At 40.2% G+C, this 20,375-nt stretch overlaps 1 protein-coding gene across 1 annotated transcript; it reads right to left on the bottom strand.

Moving 5' to 3' along the window:
- Window positions 1-3,666: 3,666 nt before the first annotated feature.
- snphb (syntaphilin b) lies at window positions 3,667-18,074 on the bottom strand (the record flags this gene model as incomplete). The annotated part of the gene is made up of 5 exons (XM_079239735.1): window positions 3,667-5,638; window positions 5,751-5,897; window positions 7,001-7,108; window positions 7,667-7,792; window positions 18,025-18,074. 5 exons carry the CDS (start codon window positions 18,072-18,074, stop codon window positions 3,667-3,669), a joined length of 2,403 nt encoding a protein of 800 aa, XP_079095861.1.
- Window positions 18,075-20,375: the final 2,301 nt, after the last annotated feature.

The raw sequence follows: 20,375 nt of genomic DNA, 5'->3' as shown, positions 1-20,375 counted from the left end.
TACACATAGGAATGTGGGACAATGTGAGTGAGATGGTGTGTGTGTTTGCCTGGGTGTGTACATTGCTTTTGGTGTTTACAACTATGGCCTTGCCGTTTTCTGAAAACTAAAATTAAACTAAAAAGGGTATATGCACAGCTGGGAGTGGGAAAATTAAAACGCAGACACTAAGACGTAGTCCTGTCTGGTTTATTTAAACTTTCCTTCAAGCTGCACCATCACAATCGCTCTCCTGTGAAGTACATCTTAATCCTATTTCATAAATTAGACAACCTACTGCATGCAGTTCCCTCATTCAAGGACAAATATAGTATATATTATCTGTTTTCAATACAAAACGTATAGGTATAACATAAGTTTCACGTTTTACAATAAAACTATCTTTATACTATTCTACTATTACTATTACAATAAAACTATAATTGCTGTGGGTGGCAAAAAGATAAACAAAGCAGGCATATTGCTGCCAGCTCAGCAGCAGCATCTTAACGTTTTCTGCATCTTGTTTTCTTTTTTTTTTCATCCACCTTTTGACATGGAGAGGGAATACTTTGTTTCATAAAGAACTGGAAGTCTTATCTTACCATGAAAAATTAATAAACCTCTAACGACTTGGAAGCTTTTGATTCTGCCTCTTTGAAACTGACTAGGTAATTGTGAATGACATGGAAAGCTCAGTTGCGAAGCAAAATCTCTGAGTTGACAGTTTGGAGATTTGTAAACAAGAATTTTGGAAAATCATGCAGGTTTTGAGCACAAACCAGCACACTTTTAAAATTGCTCTGTCTGACCTCACTACATTCGTGCTGAACTGGTTTGAAAAATCCAAGTTTGCTCGTAGCATCGTTATTGAAAAACACTTAATAGCAAATTAACAATCACTCAATACCGGCAACTAGCTTTTTGCCACCCAAGATGGTAGACTAAAAAAATAGTGTGACGTGACTGGAATGGTCTGTGTGGCCTGTTTGTCACTAAATTCTCGCGTGTTAGCTAAAACAACACCACTAGTGTGATTACAGCAATGATAAAGTCAAGCAGATGTCTATGCACAACAGTTTTGTGAAGAGCTTTGTTTGTGAAAAAATCAAAGTGACATCACATTAGTTTGTCGTGGATCATACAGTCATCTCAGCTTTTACTGAGCAAGTCACATTTTCCTGACATAGCGCAGCCCTACTAGCTGCTCTATTCAACTGTTTCAAAGGACTAATGTCCCTTTTTATAAGGCAGTCGCACACATGTCCCACTGTTCAGCTTTTATCAGTGAATATGTTGCTACGGTGTTTATATGTGCAAATCAAATATTAATATGCAATTATCAGTTTGTAGTGCTAGAAATACAACATCCAACTAAATTGGTAGTAAATGTGGATATGATGTCAGCACAACCTAAGAAAGCTGACTTTAAGATGCCCTTTAGTCAAGTTCCATTAAAAACAGCTGAAAGAAAAGGTGTGACATGCATTTTTTTTTAATTGCTTTTTTCCCCCAAGTTAGTCCTCTACAATTAAGCCAACCTTAAAATTCATTCATTCATTATCCGAACCCCTTAATCCGGTGAAGGGCCGTGGGGAAGCTGGAGCCTATCCCAGCAGTCTTTGGGCGAAAGGCTCGCCAGTCCATCGCAGGGCTAACCTTAAAATGTATAAGCAATATTTTCAGCTCTATTGAAATTTTAGGTGGCAGATATAGAAAATTAAAAACACACTTGACTGGCAATATTTATCCTGTAGGAAAGTTAGATGTAATTAAGCGATTGTCAGCTTTGACAATATTTACTCTTCTGTCAAACCTTTCTTTGGCAAATCAAACACTTACTGACCACTAGCACATTCATTAATTCTTAAACAACACAGATCATTAGACCAAGGAAAGATAATTTGGACCAGCAATTCTCTTTTCACCCTAAATGATCACCTGAGATGTTAACGAAAAACGCTCAGAATAAAATAAGACAAACAAATATTCATTCTAGCTCAACTCTGTAGGACCACAAAGAGATATAATCTTGATAGAAACTATTTATTCCGACATTTTTACTCCGGAAACAAACAAATCTAAGCTCAACTCAGTTTGCATATAATAGGAGATACTAATACAAGTCACACCATTGTAGTTAATGGCTTGCTAAATACATGCACTTTCTACTTGGCATAAACAAAAACAAAAAAACACCACAAGGCATTGCGGGATACTCTCACTTGGTGGTACATTGGATCTGGCTGGGTTTGGAAGTGGTTGAGGCCAGGGGTGAAAGTAGTTTTGAATTTTTGCCTGCAGTGTTGCCAAAACCTTTATCTGTCTCTCACTTTATGCATTTTAAAATAGTAAAGTCAAAACACAAATAAATTAAAACATTTCCATAGTTTAGGCTACCGGTAGGACTGTGAAGTAGGCAGGAATTACAAACACTTTATATGTGAAATGATTTCTTTCAAATGAAACATTCATAAACATCCAGAATAGAAGTCTTTCAGAACAGATCCTGACGTCACGAGCAAAAACTCAAGGTGGAACTACACCTCATCTTTTGAGGTCTGTGGGCCAGTTGTAAAATTGCCCCAGTGTTGTGCGCCCAACACACTGTTGTGTTTAGAAGAAAACGCACGTGTAGCAGTGAAATCTTCCATTGTTAGCTTGTAAGCAGTTTCTTTTCTAAGCTGTACTTTAATAAATAAATAAATAACACAAAACCCAGCTGCTTACTCGCCTACTGCTATTATTTGGGGCATTTTGTAATGGACGTAAACGTATTAAACCAATGGTACATGTTCTGAAGACTGGATAAAGAGGAGATGACCGGACTCTCTCCAAGGGAGCGGGGTAGGAAGCAGAGCAAGACCATTGAGGAAAAACGGGGGATGCCCAACCAAGGCACTCTCCAGCATGGACTAAAACGGCGCTGACAGTTCAGAAACAATTGAGTTGAAATGAATTTTTAAACAAAGTAGTTTGCTATGCGTCTATTTTGTGAAGTCATGACTGGTTCTGCATGAGGTGCTAATCCGTCTTCCTGGTAATGTGTACCGCAACTCCATCAGCAGTACCGGACTGTACCGGCTTACTTTCACCCCTGGTTGAGGCAGCCTTACAGTGTTGGCTGTGTTTCTACCCTTAGACCATACCTGAGTCCATCTACAACGTTCTTAATAGCAGATGAGTTCAAAATAAATTTTAAAAAAAAGTTTCTACAGTCACGTCGTTCAATGGATTTTTCCTCTGCCATCGTGTCATAACTTGGTTACACGTGTACACATTCATACATACACATCATGTTTATTTACACATTCACCACACAATCATTGGAACGTCATAAGTGACAGATCAATGAGCATTTCCCTGCGCCTACGAACAAATCAACAGTCACCTTCAAACATTCACTTCCAGCAGCTCATTGAGTTTGCACAAACAAGTGGACGAATAATTTTGGTAACGACAGCAGGACCATTCAGTAGGAGATGACAAGCAGCAGGAACAAACACAAGAGTCCACCATTCATAGATCGTCCTGAATGCATATTTCTTGTTCCCGATGCTCTTCTAAGCAATTAATCTGTTGGAAAGCTGCACTGGAAGCGCTCGCTCTCCCCCTTCCTTAAATTTGAACAACCTTCAGACCCACACAGGAGAGGCTGTCGTGAAGGATCACGGTGATGATGACCTGTTACATCTGTGATCCCCCAAGGTCTCCCCCGCCTGCTGGGTAATGCCTTAGCCCACCTCCCCTGCGCAGTGAGTGCAGCGCCACAGTACAACAACCTCTCAGCAGTGAGCCTATGTGATACATGGGCTGTCCATCCCGCACTGGCCCACGGCAGAGCCAAGCAACTGTTGGCACCACAGGGATGGCCACCGCCAGCAAATCAACAAGGAAATGACGGCTCCAGTAACTTTTCTGAATTTTCCCAGAGCTAGATAAGTCTTCATCTTCCTCTGCAGCTCCCCCCGTGGCCCCTTGACCTTTAGTTTCAGCTTCACTATCGTCCTCATCATGCTCGTCCATTATGGCGAGACCAGCTACCTCCTCATGGGAGGTGGATCTCCTCGGCTGGGAAGTTTGAGGCTGTTCTACACCTGGAGATATTGCAGCACAGATTGGACTCAGTACAGCAGGTTCTGTTTCGGTGGATCCTGCTGATAGATTGACCTCCTGCAGCCTGCCCTCGGCCCCTAGACTTTCAAGAGTTGTCTCACCCTGACTTTCTTCTCCACAGCAACCTCCAAATGTAAGTTCACCCTGTACCTCCACTGGTAAATCACATAATTTGATTTGTTGTTTTGCCTTCCCAGCACCCTGAGCTTCCCCATCCATTGGTTTCACTGGGCTTTCCTGCATCTGTTGTTCCGCTTCTACCTGTGTGAATTTATATGTTTCTACCTGTTCTTCTGTTGCACAATCTTCCTTCTCTCTTTTCTCTTTCTCCTGTTTTTCCCCTTCTTCGCTTCCATCATTTCCCTCACTCCAAGGGCTCTCCATGGAAAATGCTACAGTGGCAGACCGTGGTAATGAAGGGACAAGTGGTTTTTTAGACACTGGAATGGGTTCTGTGGCTGTACTCATAACCGTTGCTGTAGTCACGGAAGTTGTTGTGGTAATGGAGTCCAGATCCTCCCCCTCATCAGACATCCAGGTGGAAGTAGGGCTGCAGGCCTGAGAACGGAAAGTACGTTGCTCTGCTATAGTATCCAGATCTGACGGGCACTGAGACGTTGCAGGGATAGGACAGCTCTCAGTCTGAATACCTGTCTCCCTCAAGGGATGCAGGTACAGGTGGTGATGGGACAGGCAGGGATGGCTCATGCAGCTCATTCCACCCAAACCACAACGTGTCAGCCGGTCGCTCGTGCACAGCTTCTCATAGGTGGAGGAGTGTGGCATAGTGTGTGGCACTGAGTGGGACATGTTGTGGGGGAAAGAATGAGGTAGGGTATGGGAATAAGTGTGAGGCATAGAGTGAGGAAGAGAATGGGGCAGAGTGTGGGCAAAGGTCTGTGTGTAGGAGTTGAGTAAAGATGCCGTTTCCTCAGAGAGAAAGGCGGCTTCCAGCAGCAAGTCAGCCCGGCTAGGGATGTTGTTCTCACCACAGCACACAAAGCCACTATCCTGGGTGCCGTCACCTGACAGACAAGGAAAGTTCGTCCCGTTACCATTTCGGTCTGCCAGCGTCTGGTCACTCAGCTTGGTGTAGGTTGAGCTCCGAGTCAGAGAGCGGGCTGGAGAGCCATCGCATGAGCAAGACCCTCTTCCTCCTACTGTCAGTTTGGGCACTCCACCAGGACTCTCTCCTGAAACAGATGCTGGTGCAGATCCCCCAACACAGGTCCTATAGCCTGGTATGGCTTCCCCTTCCTTTGCTAATCCAGCCTGAGCCAATTCCATGCTGAGCAAAAGGTTCTCTAGCTTGTGGTTCTGAGCATTGATGTCCTGGAAGTACTTCTGGACCCCTACATCCCCGCTGAGCCCGCCGGCATCGCTGAGCCTGGCACGAACAGTATCCACTGCCTGTTTCAGCTGCTGGATCTCCTGACGTGCCTCCTTCAGGGCTAGCTGAGCCTCTACGCGGTGACACTCCTCCTCAACCCAGTCCTCCTGCATCCGGTAGAGCCGACCTCGCAGCTCATCTATCTCTGTGTCCCTGAGAGGGTAAAAAATTGGGGAAAGCTAAGTAAAACCTTAGAACAAGTCAATCATACCAGCTAACTTTTTGTGGAGTGACATTAATCTGTCTTGCTGTCTCAGTGTCTCACCTGTCCTGCAATGTGTTGATAGTTTCTTTAAGCTTGGCTCGCAAGTGTCGGATACACACCTCCTTCTGCTGGAGGGGTGTGAGGTACTGTTCTGGTGGAGGGGGGCGGATGCCATGGTTGTCTGTACATGAAGTGTACTTCTGTCGTCTGAGACACAGGATATAACCAAATGAAAGTGACGGATAATGCATGATGAGTCGTTTTCCTGAGGTATATTACTTGAGACAATCTTTCTTCAAACGGCTGGCATCAAGGCCTGGTCATTTGTAATTAATGATTTGAATTTGATTAATTGTTAGGATATTTTTATGTCTTAAATGATCTTATGGCAGCAGATGAACTGGATACATCAACGAAATACCAAAGCAGAAGAGTTAGATGTAGTGTTCCAAGTGCTGTTAGTGTTAGTAATACATGTTTCAGAATACCCTGTGATTTACATTTAAGATCAAATAGATCAGGCTTCACTGATGTTGCCATGTTGAGTGATGTCAGAGCATCTTCCCATCATAAAGATCTCAGAGATTCTTAGTTGGAGAAAATCCTAAAATTTGACTTATAGCCTTTCCTAACACAGGATATCTACTCTATACACTGATCTTAAAATTTAGAAATTTCACCCTTTTCCAATTCAGTCTGTATTGTGTTTCTGTAGACTCCTCCAACTCCTTTAACATGTTGTTTTCAAATAATAATCTTCACATCATCTTTCAAGTCAAGTTAAATTGTATTTTTTACAAATAAAATAAAGGTTTCACAAATCTGAAACTATGTTTTCACGAATCTGAATAGTATTTAGAATATTTCAGTACATGTTTTAAGAGTCTAAGTATTGTAGTTTTTTTTTTTTAACAAGACTAAGTCTAATTAGGTCCAGTTTCCCAAAAATTTAGTGGAATTGACCTTTACATATGTCGAATCAGAATCTGTGAATTTTTATGTTTTTTGTTTTTTTTTTTAGAAGGAAACAGCTGGATTCTGCTGTTGGAAATTATAGTGATGATAGTGTAAACCATCACATAATGATTGTTGCAGAAAATAAATAGATCATTGACGGGAGCATTTTGGATCTGTGATATTAATAATAATAACAATAAATAAGAACATTTGGAAAATGCTTTTTTCCATTTTTCATTGATTTGTCAAACAAAATATATACATTTAGATTTTACAATAAGTTTGAAAGAAAATCAGTAATGGTAAGTGAAACATTTGATTATTGGAAATCCATGCTGTTCATGATACTTTACCCTTTGGTTGGGCTACAGTCGCTGCCTTTACATGAGCCAGAGTTGCTGCTGCTGCTGAAGGATGCATTGGAGTATGGCTCTCTATTACTTGGTGCAGTTGGTGTCCGCCTGGTCCAAGACAGAAAGGAATATGTTACTTTTTACCTGGTAACATCATAAAAACACAACCCAGATGCTAAATGAGCTGCCAAGCAAAACTTTCATGAAGTCACAGATAAAAACAGACATGGAGTAGACTTTAATCCATTCCAACAATGTGCTGAAACACCACAAATATACACAGAGACATCACATAAACACCAATCAAAGACAGCGTCTGCAAAAGCAAACACTCCTCTGGGTCTGGAAAAGTAATGGTGTGGTTTTTAAAAGGGCAATGTATCCTGCAAAAAATCAAAATAAAACTGAAAAATCGAAACTAATTAGACACAACAGCAGGGAGCATGCGTGAAAAGGAAAATAAAAACACAGGAAAAGAGGGAGAGACAAGGTGGGACCTAACATGATGGTGTGGAAACATACTTCCCACAACGGGACATAATGAAATATCAACAGCAGTTCGGAGGGTTTTAGCTCTCCCATGCTTTAGGCGAGGAGGGACTCAGGACACACCGGGAACGAGGGGTAGCGGGAGAGTTTGTTGAGCGGCTGTGGCGATCCGGAGACTTTGTGGAGGTGTATCCTTTAGTTGGTGACTTGGTTGATGTATAGCCTTTAGTAGGGCGCATTGAGACCATATACCCTGTCTCCATGGGAACGTAGTCTAGTTCTATGAACCTGCAGTAGTCAAACCTGATCGGGCAAAGACAAGAGGGTGTTAAATTACAGAAGATGGCACAATGGATCACACCTGAATAATTCATTGTGCGTGCTGTGAACATAACTGAGGTGAGGTAAAGCTGTCAGGCGTATTGCATGACTTGGCAGGAGGTGCAGAAATATCAACAAGCACTGAAGTGGCCCAGAAAGGGTGGGTCCCTACAAGGCTGTGCATTAGAAGAAGAAACTCCTCACTTTGTTTCTTTAAGATGTTCCATATAGAAAGCCAATTTTTCTTTTTTTAAGGCCTTTACTGGCAGAGATCAAGTGACACTTCATCAAGAAACACTTTTTGTGGGGGAAAAAGCTCCAGAACTCATCTAGGAGAAGCAAACTTTCATGTTTCTTCAAAACATTCACATCCTATAGGTGCAATATGCTCCTGGTAGGATTTCAGAATATGCAACAAGCGGTTAGGATGAAGATCAGCACCAAATCTGAGACCATGGTCCTCAGCCCGAAAAGGGTGGAGTGTCTTCTCTGGGTCAGGTGTGAGGTCCTGCCCAGAGTTGAGGAGCTCCAGTATCTCAGGTTCTTGTTGACGAGAGAAGGATGGAACAAGAGATCAACCAAAGGATTGGTGCGGCATCTGCAGTAATACAGACTCTGTACCAGTCTGTCACGAAGAAGAAGTAGCCAAAAGGCAAAGCCCTCAATTTACCAGTCAATCTATATTCCCACCTTCACAAATTGTCATGAGCTGAGGTTAGTGACCGAAGAGCAAGATGGTTATGAGTTTCCTCCTCAGGGTGGCCAGGCTCTCCCTGAGAGAGAGGGTGGGAAGCTCAGTCATCTGGGAGAAGCTCAGAGATGAACCACTGCTCCTCCACATTGAGAGAAACCAGAAAAAGTGGCTCCGGTATTTGGTCAGGATGCTTCCAGGATGCCTCCCTGGTGAGGGGTTCTAGATATGTTCTTCTGGGAGGAGACCCCAGGACATGCTGGAGGATTTACATCTCTCAGCTGGCGTGGAATTTTTTCAGGATCCTCCCCGAAGAGCGGGCAAATGTGGCTTTCCTGCTTAGACCCCGCGACCCAACCTGGGATAAGGAGTAGAAAATGGTTGGATGGATGGATGGATGGAGCCAGACTGGAAGCTTGCTCATGATTTCTTCTTTTTTATTTTATTGTGTTACCCGAACAACTGATGATGATACTTGTCCCACCAGAGGACATTGCTACTGTCTTATTAAAGAAAACCATGTTGGGTATTTCAGTGCTGGTATATCAGGTGTAGACAGAGATGGGAAGACTACCCGTGATTGGCAACCTCTGTCAAGACTTTATTTGAGATACTAACTGTACTTATTGTTTCACAACAAACTAAACTATTTAATAAGAAAGCACATATTTTAAAGTCTTTAATGGGACATGATTGTTGCCAAATCACTGGCTTCCACACTGAGAGGAGGAGGGGAAAAGCAGGATCAGTCAGAGCAGCCAAAAGGGGTTTGCATACGGTTTGGATAAAGCAAGTAGAGCAGGTCGTCCAATGACCAGGAGGTTGGCAGTTTTAAACCCACTTCTCCAGTCATCTGTCATTGTAAGACAAGACACTTCTCTCTTCTTGCCTTCAGTGTCAGCATCGCTGGTGAATGAATGAGTATGAATGTTTCGGTGATGGTCAGAGCGGCTGTTGCACACATTGGCTGCCACATTTCCGTTAGTATGCCCCAGAGCAGCTGTGGCTACACTTGTACTTTACCATTTCCTAGTGCAAATGAAAAGTGGATGAAAAATGGTTCAAATATAATCACTTTGAGTACTGTCTGCAATAAAGCACAATATAATAATAATAATAATGATAATAACAATCATTATAATATTACAAAGGAAAGCACTGGATCTATTTTAAAGAAGAAAAAGAATTTAACCAAGAAAACATATTTTAAATGTCTATTTAGTCATACTTTGTTCATTTATATCTTCATGAACTGCCATAGTAGATGTGTGAGCACACATACACACATACACGAATATAACACGTTATATCATCCACTGTACACTCATACTGATAAATCATGCATCAATACTAACATCCTTTCATTCATCCATATATTCAATGAGTCCTATGTTTAATATCCATTCATTCATTACTTATTTCCTACATTGCAACACCATAACATTTCTACATCAAAGCATCTGGATATAACAGTATGTTAACATTATAAAATACTAACACAGTCTCATACTTATATTAATCTATTAAATATACACCAACACATTTATTTTCACACCGTAGCCTGATGTTTTTTCTTCTATAACCTGTTGACACTGCATGTTAAAGTGTTTATGTATTCCAGTTTCACTTTTTTTTTCTATCACTCATACTCCTTTTTCAAATTTTCTTCGTATTTTGATCAGGGTGTCCGAGTCCCGTTCACTCAAGAGCTACTATCCTGAAACTTTTAGATGAGTTCCTTCTCAGTCTCTACTGGTTTTGCCAGTGTTCAGCTACTTCACCACTTCTAATGGCATCTACCAACAACCTGCCAGCTCTGTACTGGGCATTTAATAAACCGCAAGCGAACAGCTATTCAACATCACGCGTGGAGTGATAGAACTGAAATGTTAGTGCTTGTGCTTCTGTGCTGAGTCAGTGCATCCTGTGTGATACAGTAAGGAAAAAGGTCAGATGTTGACAACCTAATAGTTCTTCAAAGATTAACTTGACAAAAGCCAAACCGAATAGAAAACTAGGTTTGTTTCTAGAGAAACCAAGTTATGGTTTTAGAAAAACCCTGTCTCACTTGAGGTAATGCCAGTGTCTCACAGGATGCTGCTCAGTGAGCGGATAGGGGTGAACCAGTGATCAGTTGTGATCACAGTATGCCTCTACAGCATAACACAGGTGCCATTTTCACCATAGCCACTAAACACATCATCGTTTGTGAAAAATTAACAATTGACCAGTACTCCAGTTTGTGTTGAAATGTACCTACTGTCTTAGCTATGGAGTAGTACCATAACAACATTAGACTCAACAACCAACAGATCTGCTGAATTACACATAGCCGTACACCTTTAAAACGCACACTATTTCTTTTTTTCTTTTTTTTCCCCCACAGTGATCGGGCGAAGATTTGAAATAATCTTGAGACACCCAAATAGGGAAAACAGCTGTAGTTGTATGGCTCTCCCCAGCTCTTCCCAAACCAAAAGCCACTTTTGGGTGGAAAGTGGTCTTTTGGGGTGACAGGATGTAGGCACTGCAGAGAGCCAACTAATTCAGCAGCGACGACCCCAAAATCCAAGCTCCATTGGTGTATAAACTGTGGCACATGGAAGTCAGTAGTTGGATAGGGACAACCTCACCAACAGAGGTGACGCTGCAACATCTTCAGAAGCACATAAATTCAACAAATTTAAAATTAAAATCAATCTCTGTCTGTGGATAGTTTTTCTAATTTCCCCCAATCTTAAATTCAAATCAAAAGTGAAAAAATAGCATGTTATTGTTCTTTTGTTGAGGTTTTTGATCTCAAGAAGCAGATTGTTTGTATTTTGACTTTTGATTTAGAACTGAATATTAAACGAAGGAATAATCCCTGCCCTCACATCACGATCTTTAAGTCTGTTCATCAGTACTTAACAGCACAGAAATACTCCAAGTTATGAGGTTTAAGAAAACATTTGTGTCTTTTCCTTTTTGCTGAATGATCGCTGACATATTCAACAGCAGGCAGATTTGTATAAAAGATTTCAGGAGGTAGGCTACCATAAATTACAAGTGGTAGCCTAAGGGTGCGTTCACATCAGGATAGTCCGCTAGATTTGGTCTGATTGGGGACTCGGCTTGGTTGTGTGATCCATAGGGATCGAGATCACGTTCACGCTGCACTTTGATCAAACGTGCCAAACCTTTACAATAATATATCCCCATTCCCACCAAAGGTGGCGCTGCACTAGTATTTAGCAAAAGAAAAGACAAGACTGGTGTGAAGAAGAAAACTCTGTTAAACATGGAGCACGAAACTATGGCTGCTTTGGGTTTTTATTTTGTCTTATGCAAGTATACTGCAGAAATACACTGCAACAATGGACGCAGTATGAACAACAGATGAGGCAGAGGACCCTTAATGCCATTGCGATTTATTTACCCACAATGCAACGTTACGTCAAATGCTGGAAGTGACTTTTTTTGTAGTTCACTACCTGTATTTGGTCCACTTGAAACAGGCTGAAACCTGCGTTTGTATAGCAGACCGAGGCGTCTTTGGTCCGAATCAGAATTTGTTTGGCATGTTCACTATTTCCCCAAACGAAGCGGACTTTCCAAGCAAACGGACTCGGATTTGAATCAAAAAGGCTGATGTGAATATGTCTCTCATTAATATTTTAGATCTGCTGTGTTAGAACTGATGGCTTGTCAAGTTAAGACAAAACAGAAGCTTAAATTGAAGAGGATGTCTGTTTGTTGTTGCTGGTCATGTATTTTATGGTATTGGTTTTAGTGGCTATAGTGACAGAGCTACAGCTACAGTTGCAGAGCATGTTGCTGGAGACTGTGGTTGTCCTCACGCAGGGGGCGCAGGCACTGGAATAGCAATTGACGCCGTAGAAGCAGGTGCAACCGTCCCCGACGCCCCCGACCCTGAAGCCGGCTTAGGCGCCGGAACAGGTGAGGACGGCAGTATTTGCTGCAAGCGCCGTTTGGGCTGCAACACCTTCAGAGGGTTGAATCTGAGGAACAGGAGAGATGAGAGAAAGGAGAACACCACAGCTGGACTGAGCCATCTGCGAGTAGTCATCGTCATGCCACTGCAGACACCTTGTTCACATGTATCAATCTGTGATCTGCACATAAATCATAGATTTTGTCATCTGAACAGCAGTACAGAATAATATAGTATAACAGCCTAAATTGTAATTTTTCAGCTCACCATCCAATAGAAAAGTTTGACTAGTTTTTAAGTAACCTGTTAACATGAATTTAACAATACTGTATATAACCAAGTACAGTCTGTACATATATACTATGGTACATTCTGTATTTATCAGAATTCACACTACAAAGAGAGACCTTTGAGTCTGAATAGATTATTGGATGTGGACAAACGCTTCACTGATCCCGTCCGACAGAGGTTTTTTCTTCAAACTGTGTTCAGGAAACAGGCAGAGGAACCTCAGTAGCTGCAGGAGAAAATACATCAATACACTCAATAAATCACGTTGTTGTTGCTTGCCTGTGTGTAGGGTAGTTTACTCTTGCCCATCTTGGAAATAGTATCCCAGCTCTTCCGGGATCCTCAAAGCTAATCGATGCAATTACAGAAGTAAGCTACAGTAAAATTACTGACACAGACCATGATCACTGACTGCAAAGGGACATAGACGGAAGCTGTTCAGTTGTAGCTTATTTAACCTACAGTCTCTATATTTGAACATGATTTTCTCTGATGTTATCTCTTTTTTTCCACCTGTATTATTATTAAAAAGTGAAGTACAGAAAAGGTTTTCTCTGTTGAGGTTAGAATTAATAGTTTTGGTGGCGCTTAACATCTTTACATGTTTATTCACAAGTTATAAACCATTAATTTAACAATCTGGAGGAGCCAGATGTCCTCATTAGAAATAGAGGTAAATGTTTCTCTGTTTTATGCAACAGGAATCACTAAGTGAGAATGGCGGACATAACATTGCATTCGGATGTCTGTGACCGATCAGTGTCAATACAAAAATAAAAGAAGATGTTTTAATAGCCACGGAAAGCTAGCAGCTAGCAAGCAGCAACAGCACTTGAGTTGCACTCTGTGGTCTCTTGTAAGCTATGGTCAACTCGCACTTTGGTAGACAAAAGCCGACACAGATGCAATAGGCTTGTAAATACAACATTAAGCTGGGGTTGCAGACAGAGCTCAGTATGCTAAACAACAGAAAAAAAGCAATACAGAAAGAAGGGTGCACAATGCATCAGTACACTTGCAGCACTGGTGCAGTTGCAGACTGGTATTCTATCAAGCATCTCTCTCCTAGGCATTGTGCAGAAAGGCTTGCTAATGGAACTACTGACACTAACCCTGAGTAATTTTACATTTGCAGTGAAAGCTTCAAACATGGTCACTTTTCAGGATGGAAAGTGATATTGCCCTTTTAACGAGACCACATTGTATCGTTTGGTGTTGTCCTCTCAGTCAGTAACTGCCTTTCACACTTTCTTTGCCTGGTCATCACAGTGTTTTGCTAAATAAAATCAATATTTGTAAATTTCCATCAACAATAATTGGATTTTCCATTAAATGGTGTTCAGGGCTTAAGCCGCATTTCTCACAAAATGTCATTCGCTGACAAGATTTTATGAGAATTGGGGTTTATGCAAGGTAGTCACATAGCGTTATTTTTGGGTTTTCTACTTCTTGTGGGGAATTTGCAACAGCTTTTCAAAGCCCTTTTCTCTCATTTCATTTTCTAATTCATTGTAGACGTCTGAAATTTGGTGTTTGCTCTATACCTTTCCATTTTCACCGTAAAGGAACTGGTCAGATGTAAAAAGTCTTTCCATTTCACTTTTGCCAAAAACTTCTATTAAAACATCTGAAAAACTATCCTCATAAGAAAGTGAAAACCTTTTACGATATCTGAGAGATATTTCTAAATGTATGTTTTTCCATTACCAGTTTTTATTGGGATATTTGGGGTTTGCACAGTTATAAGGATAATGTAAATGCTGTTACTGTTACATGTCCAACAGCGCATGTAAAAAAAAAAAAAACCAGTTTGACTCTAGATGATAATCTCTCCAATAGAAAAACACTACAGAAACCATTTTGCATCAAGATTTTCTTCCTGGACTTAAAAACTTTACCATAAAATATTTTCACATACCCTCTAAGTGCCCGGGCTGTGACGATATGCTTGTGTCCCAATTCAATTCCATTTGATTCTGACTTTTTTGGGTGCCAATTCAAATTAAATTGCAATTCTCAGGATTCTTCAATATAGCTGATTTTTGTTGACTAAAAACAAAAAATGTACTCAACTTTTTTCTTTTTTTTTCTTTTTTTTTTGCTGGTCATTTTTCTTAATTTCAATTAGGAAAAAACAACACAGTAGCCAGACCATCATTCTGCTGCTATAATGCCCAAGAATTTTTTTTTTTTTAATTTCAATAAAAAAAATAAATGTTTTAACAAAAAAATCTATTTTAAAATTGTGAAGCAAAAAATCCCAATATTTTAGTTTTTTCTATTCGATTTCCCACCCCTACTAAGTGCTATGAATGACACGCCACTAACAAAAAGTAAGCAACCAACTTGTACGTTGTTTGACCAGTCAGGTAACCAAGCAAACTGTATAAAGAAACAAAAAACCTAAAACATAAAGCACCATAATGACTCAGCAGGTGGAACCCACAAGACATCAGAAGCCTCAGGATCAGACAATAAAACTATGATAAACTGAGTCAGGTGTTTCTAGAAACACAGTATCAGGTTGTGAAGTGCTCAACAGATGTTCTTATCCCAACAGATCAACAGATCCACCTCTGGTGGAGCCTGTTTGAAATCCTCCACAAAGAGTTTCAGGCTAATCACTGGAATTTCGCCAGAAACAGGTGGAAGCACTGCAGAACACCAGCCCTAGAGACTTGTTGAAATCCCTCACTGAGGGGACGACCCAACTCGGAAGATAGCAAGAAAATAAAAGAAACGGCATCGCATTTGCAGGCTTAGAGAATGAAGGATATTTAAGTATTTGCTGGGACCCCAGAGAAAATGGAGGAGGACCCTGAAAACTTCATTCTAATTCACCTGAAGTTCCCGGAAAAAAACTATGAAAAACATCTCCTTTCACAGAGTCCATCATCTGGGTGGCAAAAACCTGGTGCCAGCAGATCAAACCCATTGCAGCAAAGCTCGTCGACGTCAATGTCAAACAGAAAGGGCAAGTGAAGAGCCAGGACTCCGAAGGGAGGAGGGTAAACTTCGGCGTGAATGATCAATTATGGGTTATTGGAATTTCGGGGATCATTTCCAATGGAAAAAAAAAGAGCTAAAACTTGGAAAGTTTGTAGTTTCAGATCCGACCGGACCTTACTGTTGTTTGCAGGAATCCTTTTCCTGTTATCTTTCCAACATTTATCGAATTGTAGACTGGATGGCAACATTGCGTTTGTTTTGTACTTGCTTGTGTTGTAGGCAGTGACACTTTTCTGTTCACCAATCAATAGATTGTATCATGTAACGCGGGTACACCGCCTTATCCATACAAGTTAAGGAGGCCGAGAAAAGGTGCAGTTTGGTTCAGTTGTATGGGATGGTTTTAAAATGGAAATATAAGCCTAAACCTACTTTATTTAACAAGTATGTCTCAAATGAATCATCATATTTACATTTTATCTAAATATATAATCTAGAATTAGTATAATCACAAGTTCAACCTTTTTCTTTTGCTGCTTTTTATGTTTTGTTTTTTTCTGAGTATGGATCAAATTGATTTCATTTAACTTTGGAGGTGCTCCAGATTACCATCTAGATCCAGGAATATTTTGAAGGTTTTATTATCATTGCATGATAGGACCATTTTCAGTATGTATACACTTGACAATTAATGTTCAATTTGCTGACTACTTTTGTGTGCACGTGTAATAAAGGCAGAGTGGGAAGTGGGGAAATCCATAAAAACAGAAATTAGGTTTATTATATTATTTCATTATGGTTTCCCTGCTTATTATTTGTTTTGTTTAGAGTTGAACATATGAATACAAACAGCAATCATCCATTTTTTCACTCAATAGAAAAACAGAGAAACAAAATATTAACTTGTTTTTTGTTTGCCAGACTGAATGAAATAATTGGATGGATAGATTATATATGGAGTGTAATCCACTTTCTAATTTGTGCACAAAAAAAGTGACACAGAGTAAAAAACATTTTCTTTGATCAAACACAGCTATGGATGTGTGGTTAACAGCGTTTACAGAGAAGAGAAAATTTTCTAATCAAATTACTTATTTCAGACAAATAAAAAAAAAAAAGCCTTAATTAAACTTAACCCTTTAAGCTTCAGTAAATAAAGAAATGGTAAGAAAATTCTTACCATTTCTTATTTTTAATATGAGGTTTTTATTTACCTGGGGTCATGTGGTCACCAAAAAATTATTTTTGGGGGGTATTTACCATTTATTACGATATGATATGTCAAAATTAGTGTAATGTTCTCCTTCCTGGAGTCAATTGGAGGTCAGAAGACCAGTATCAGATTGTGTTGGTATCAGATTATCAGATTACCGTAAAGTGATGGAATAGGTCTATAATGTATTTTTGTTCTGAACATCAGAGATTTTATGTTAATAGTTTGTTATATGTGGTTTCCCATTTTGCATAAGGAAAAAAGCAATTTTGTGTTTCATATAAGAAAAAATAAAGTACCTGAATGTACACAGACCCAACTCCATATGTATTATATAGTTGTTCAACACTGCATGTAAACAGTGTTGAACAACAGTATTATTGTTCTCACAGTCCAAATAAAAGCTGCTTAACTGATAATTATAAACTCTCTGTTTGTGTGAGTTTGCATAATTTTGCATCTGTGTCATCCCTGTCATTTATATTTATATACTATATATTTTCAAAAACCAATTGATTTTTTGTTGGAACATAATTCAAATATTTCATACTAAAAAATCAGGACGACCCCTCATAAGATTAAAAGGAAAGAGCATTTTTCCTGTACTGGATGAAGTGGATTTAGCTAGGGATGCACAATAAGTTGAAGAATTGTCATCTTTATAAACATCAACATGTAAAACTGTCAGTCACAAAAAAATACTCCAATGACTGGATTAAATACAGGACAATACGCCTTTCTCACACAACTGGCCTGAAACAGGACAATCACAGGCGTTTTAATGAAGGATGCATTCTGCTGAGAAATGTTTACTTTAGATGTTATGGCACATTTTACAACTAATCGGTACACACACGTTCAGAAGTGAATTGCACTCATTAAGAATTTCTTTATATAATGGTTATATAACAAATTACGCTTTGATAAAAGTCAACAACTGCAAGCTATTTCACATGTTCTGTTTCAAAAGCTCATAGAGACACCATTTTTATCAGGAAAATCACATCTCTTTACTTTCCCCAGTTGTGAATGATATGTGAAAACCTGTCATGCTCCTAACACTTAGCCAGGCTCACCTCAGAATGCATAAAAACCCTGGAAACAAAGCAAGCTAACAGATGTTTGATGGAGCCTACCGGCGAGACCCCGACGTACACCTGCGATTAGCTGGAGCAGGGGCAGACATGGAGCCAGGCGATCTCTGGTAAATTCACGTTTCTTCTCTTCTTCCTTTCCCTTCAGCTCAACACCGAGACCCTGGAGGAAAAAGCAGATGCATAAGCATCGAGCGACCACAGGCACTGAGAAAGAAGGGTGCTGCAGTTGACAACCTCTATGTTTAGGGATGCTTCAGCGAGTCAAGCTGACACGAGCTGGATGAACATCAATCACCTTCATGCCTTATGAGACAAACAAGCTGTCTAATCCCAGGCTAAATAATCCTGGCAGAGGGGAGTGATGTGAGCTGACATTTGCATCAGTAGGTGGGACAGATGTGTGAGCGCCTACATGACGAGTAGCTGTGTGGATAAAGAAAAAAAGGACACCATCTCAAACGTTTAATCATAATTCATATCAGCACTTAGAGATTATTTATTAGTCTGTTTGAAAAATCAGAGAGCACCAATTCAGTGCATCTTTCTGCCACAGCTGCGGGTATAAGCAGAAATAACTTCCATCTAGTGTCTATTTTAAGAAAGAAGCACATGCAGGGGAAAAGAAGAGGAGAATTATAATCAATAATAAATCATACTACTTGGTTGGGGCTTGTGTGTCAGGTTGTCCACATGAGTAAATACAAGGCGTCTGCTATAAGTCAGCTTCCTGCTTCATTCAGCTGAGCTTTCTGCCAAACATGACTGACTAAGCAAACCTCCCTCACGTCATTTCAAAAGAACATTTTTGTTTAAGCTCTGTTGGCACCGTTCACTACCTGCACGTAGGCACATTTATTACCGTAAGTAATAATAAAATAACTGTAAGTGTAGCCAGATTTGAAAGAATGACCAGCAGCTGTATAGAAGAGCTGGGTGTAATTATCCCCTAAATATCACCACAGATGTTTGTCTACACAAATTTCTGTAAAACAACTGAAAATAATCCCAACACTGCCTTGTGTTAGAATTCAGAAACCAATCACATTTTCAAATATATTTACAAACAAAAACAGTGTAAAAATGAGGAACAGGGAAAATGTATTTTGTAGCAGTACATGAAATTGCATCAGCCAATGGAAAACTGCATGGCTGACTTCAATATAAGGCATGTTTACACAGTTTGCTAAACTGCTGCTTATAGCTGCCAGGATCTTCAGCAAAAGCATGAAATTCTGAATAATATTTCAAGTTTCACTTTTGTATTATTTATCTTAAACATTGCTGCGGACACACTCCTGCCAGGCCGCTTACCGGATTACTGATCGTCCACACCTGCATTCATTCAACTCCCAGCTTGCTGCTTTGCCCTCACACACTGTCGGACCTCGTGTCAACTATCCTGGACCTTTCTCCCTTCTCTTTCCTGGCTCTGACTTGCCTCATCCAGACCTCTAGGGAACATCTTGCTTTTGCCTTCATTGTGAGATTCTTGCTGATTTCCACAGTTGTGAATAAAATCCTGGTAAAACTTGATCTGTCTGTCTAAGATCCTTCCTTACAGTCTGTGACTTCTGGTTTCTATATGATTCATTTTTCTCAGATAATCAGTTTATATCAATTGCATGTATTTCTACCTTACCAGAAAATGCAGGTAAAAACCTCCACAACTGGTTTTCTGATGTCCAAACAAAGATACTAGTTCACGAGACAGATAGGTTGTTTGTCTGAGATGGTGGTCAGTAGCACCGAAGCACCACCAGGGACTGCACTCTGACCATTTCTCTCCACACTGTAACCCAGTCCTGCCATCTGCAGAAATACTCTAAATGCTCTGAGGGTATGGGGCTTATCAGTGATGGACAAGAAGATGAGTACAGGACATTCGTCAGTGATGGTGAAAATCGACACATTTTAAATGCAAATTAAAAACATTGTGGTAGATTTGAGGGACAGAAATAAACTAAGTGCTGTTAGATCTTGTGGAAGATGCTGAGGAATACCCTGGAGTTGAGTTAGACAGCAGAGGGGAGTGGAAAAGAAAGAAACTGACTTCGTCTTTAAGAAGCTACAGTTCTGGGACTGATGTTGCATATCGTCCTCTATCTGTTGTGTAAAATGCAACCATGTATGCAAAATCTGCTGAAGCATCAGCATCAGAGCCAGTGACAAGAAACCTGAAGGCATTTAGGTATACTGTAAGACAGACAGATGTCTTACATCACCCTGAGCAATATGGTTTGCAAATAATTACATCTTTGGAAACCAAAAATATAATTTTTCCTGATGGGATTAGTAAATATTTTTCCTTATTTCTGATCTAATTTAACCCATCTATCCAGATTTGTCAGTAAAATAGTCAAACTATCATGCTCCATGGGTCCAGTTGCCAC

The sequence above is a fragment of the Telmatherina bonti genome, assembly GCF_933228915.1.
Source record: "Telmatherina bonti genome assembly, chromosome: 4".
In the NCBI taxonomy this organism is placed as follows: Eukaryota; Metazoa; Chordata; class Actinopteri; order Atheriniformes; family Telmatherinidae; genus Telmatherina; species Telmatherina bonti.
This window is presented reverse-complemented; position numbering and strand designations above follow the sequence as displayed.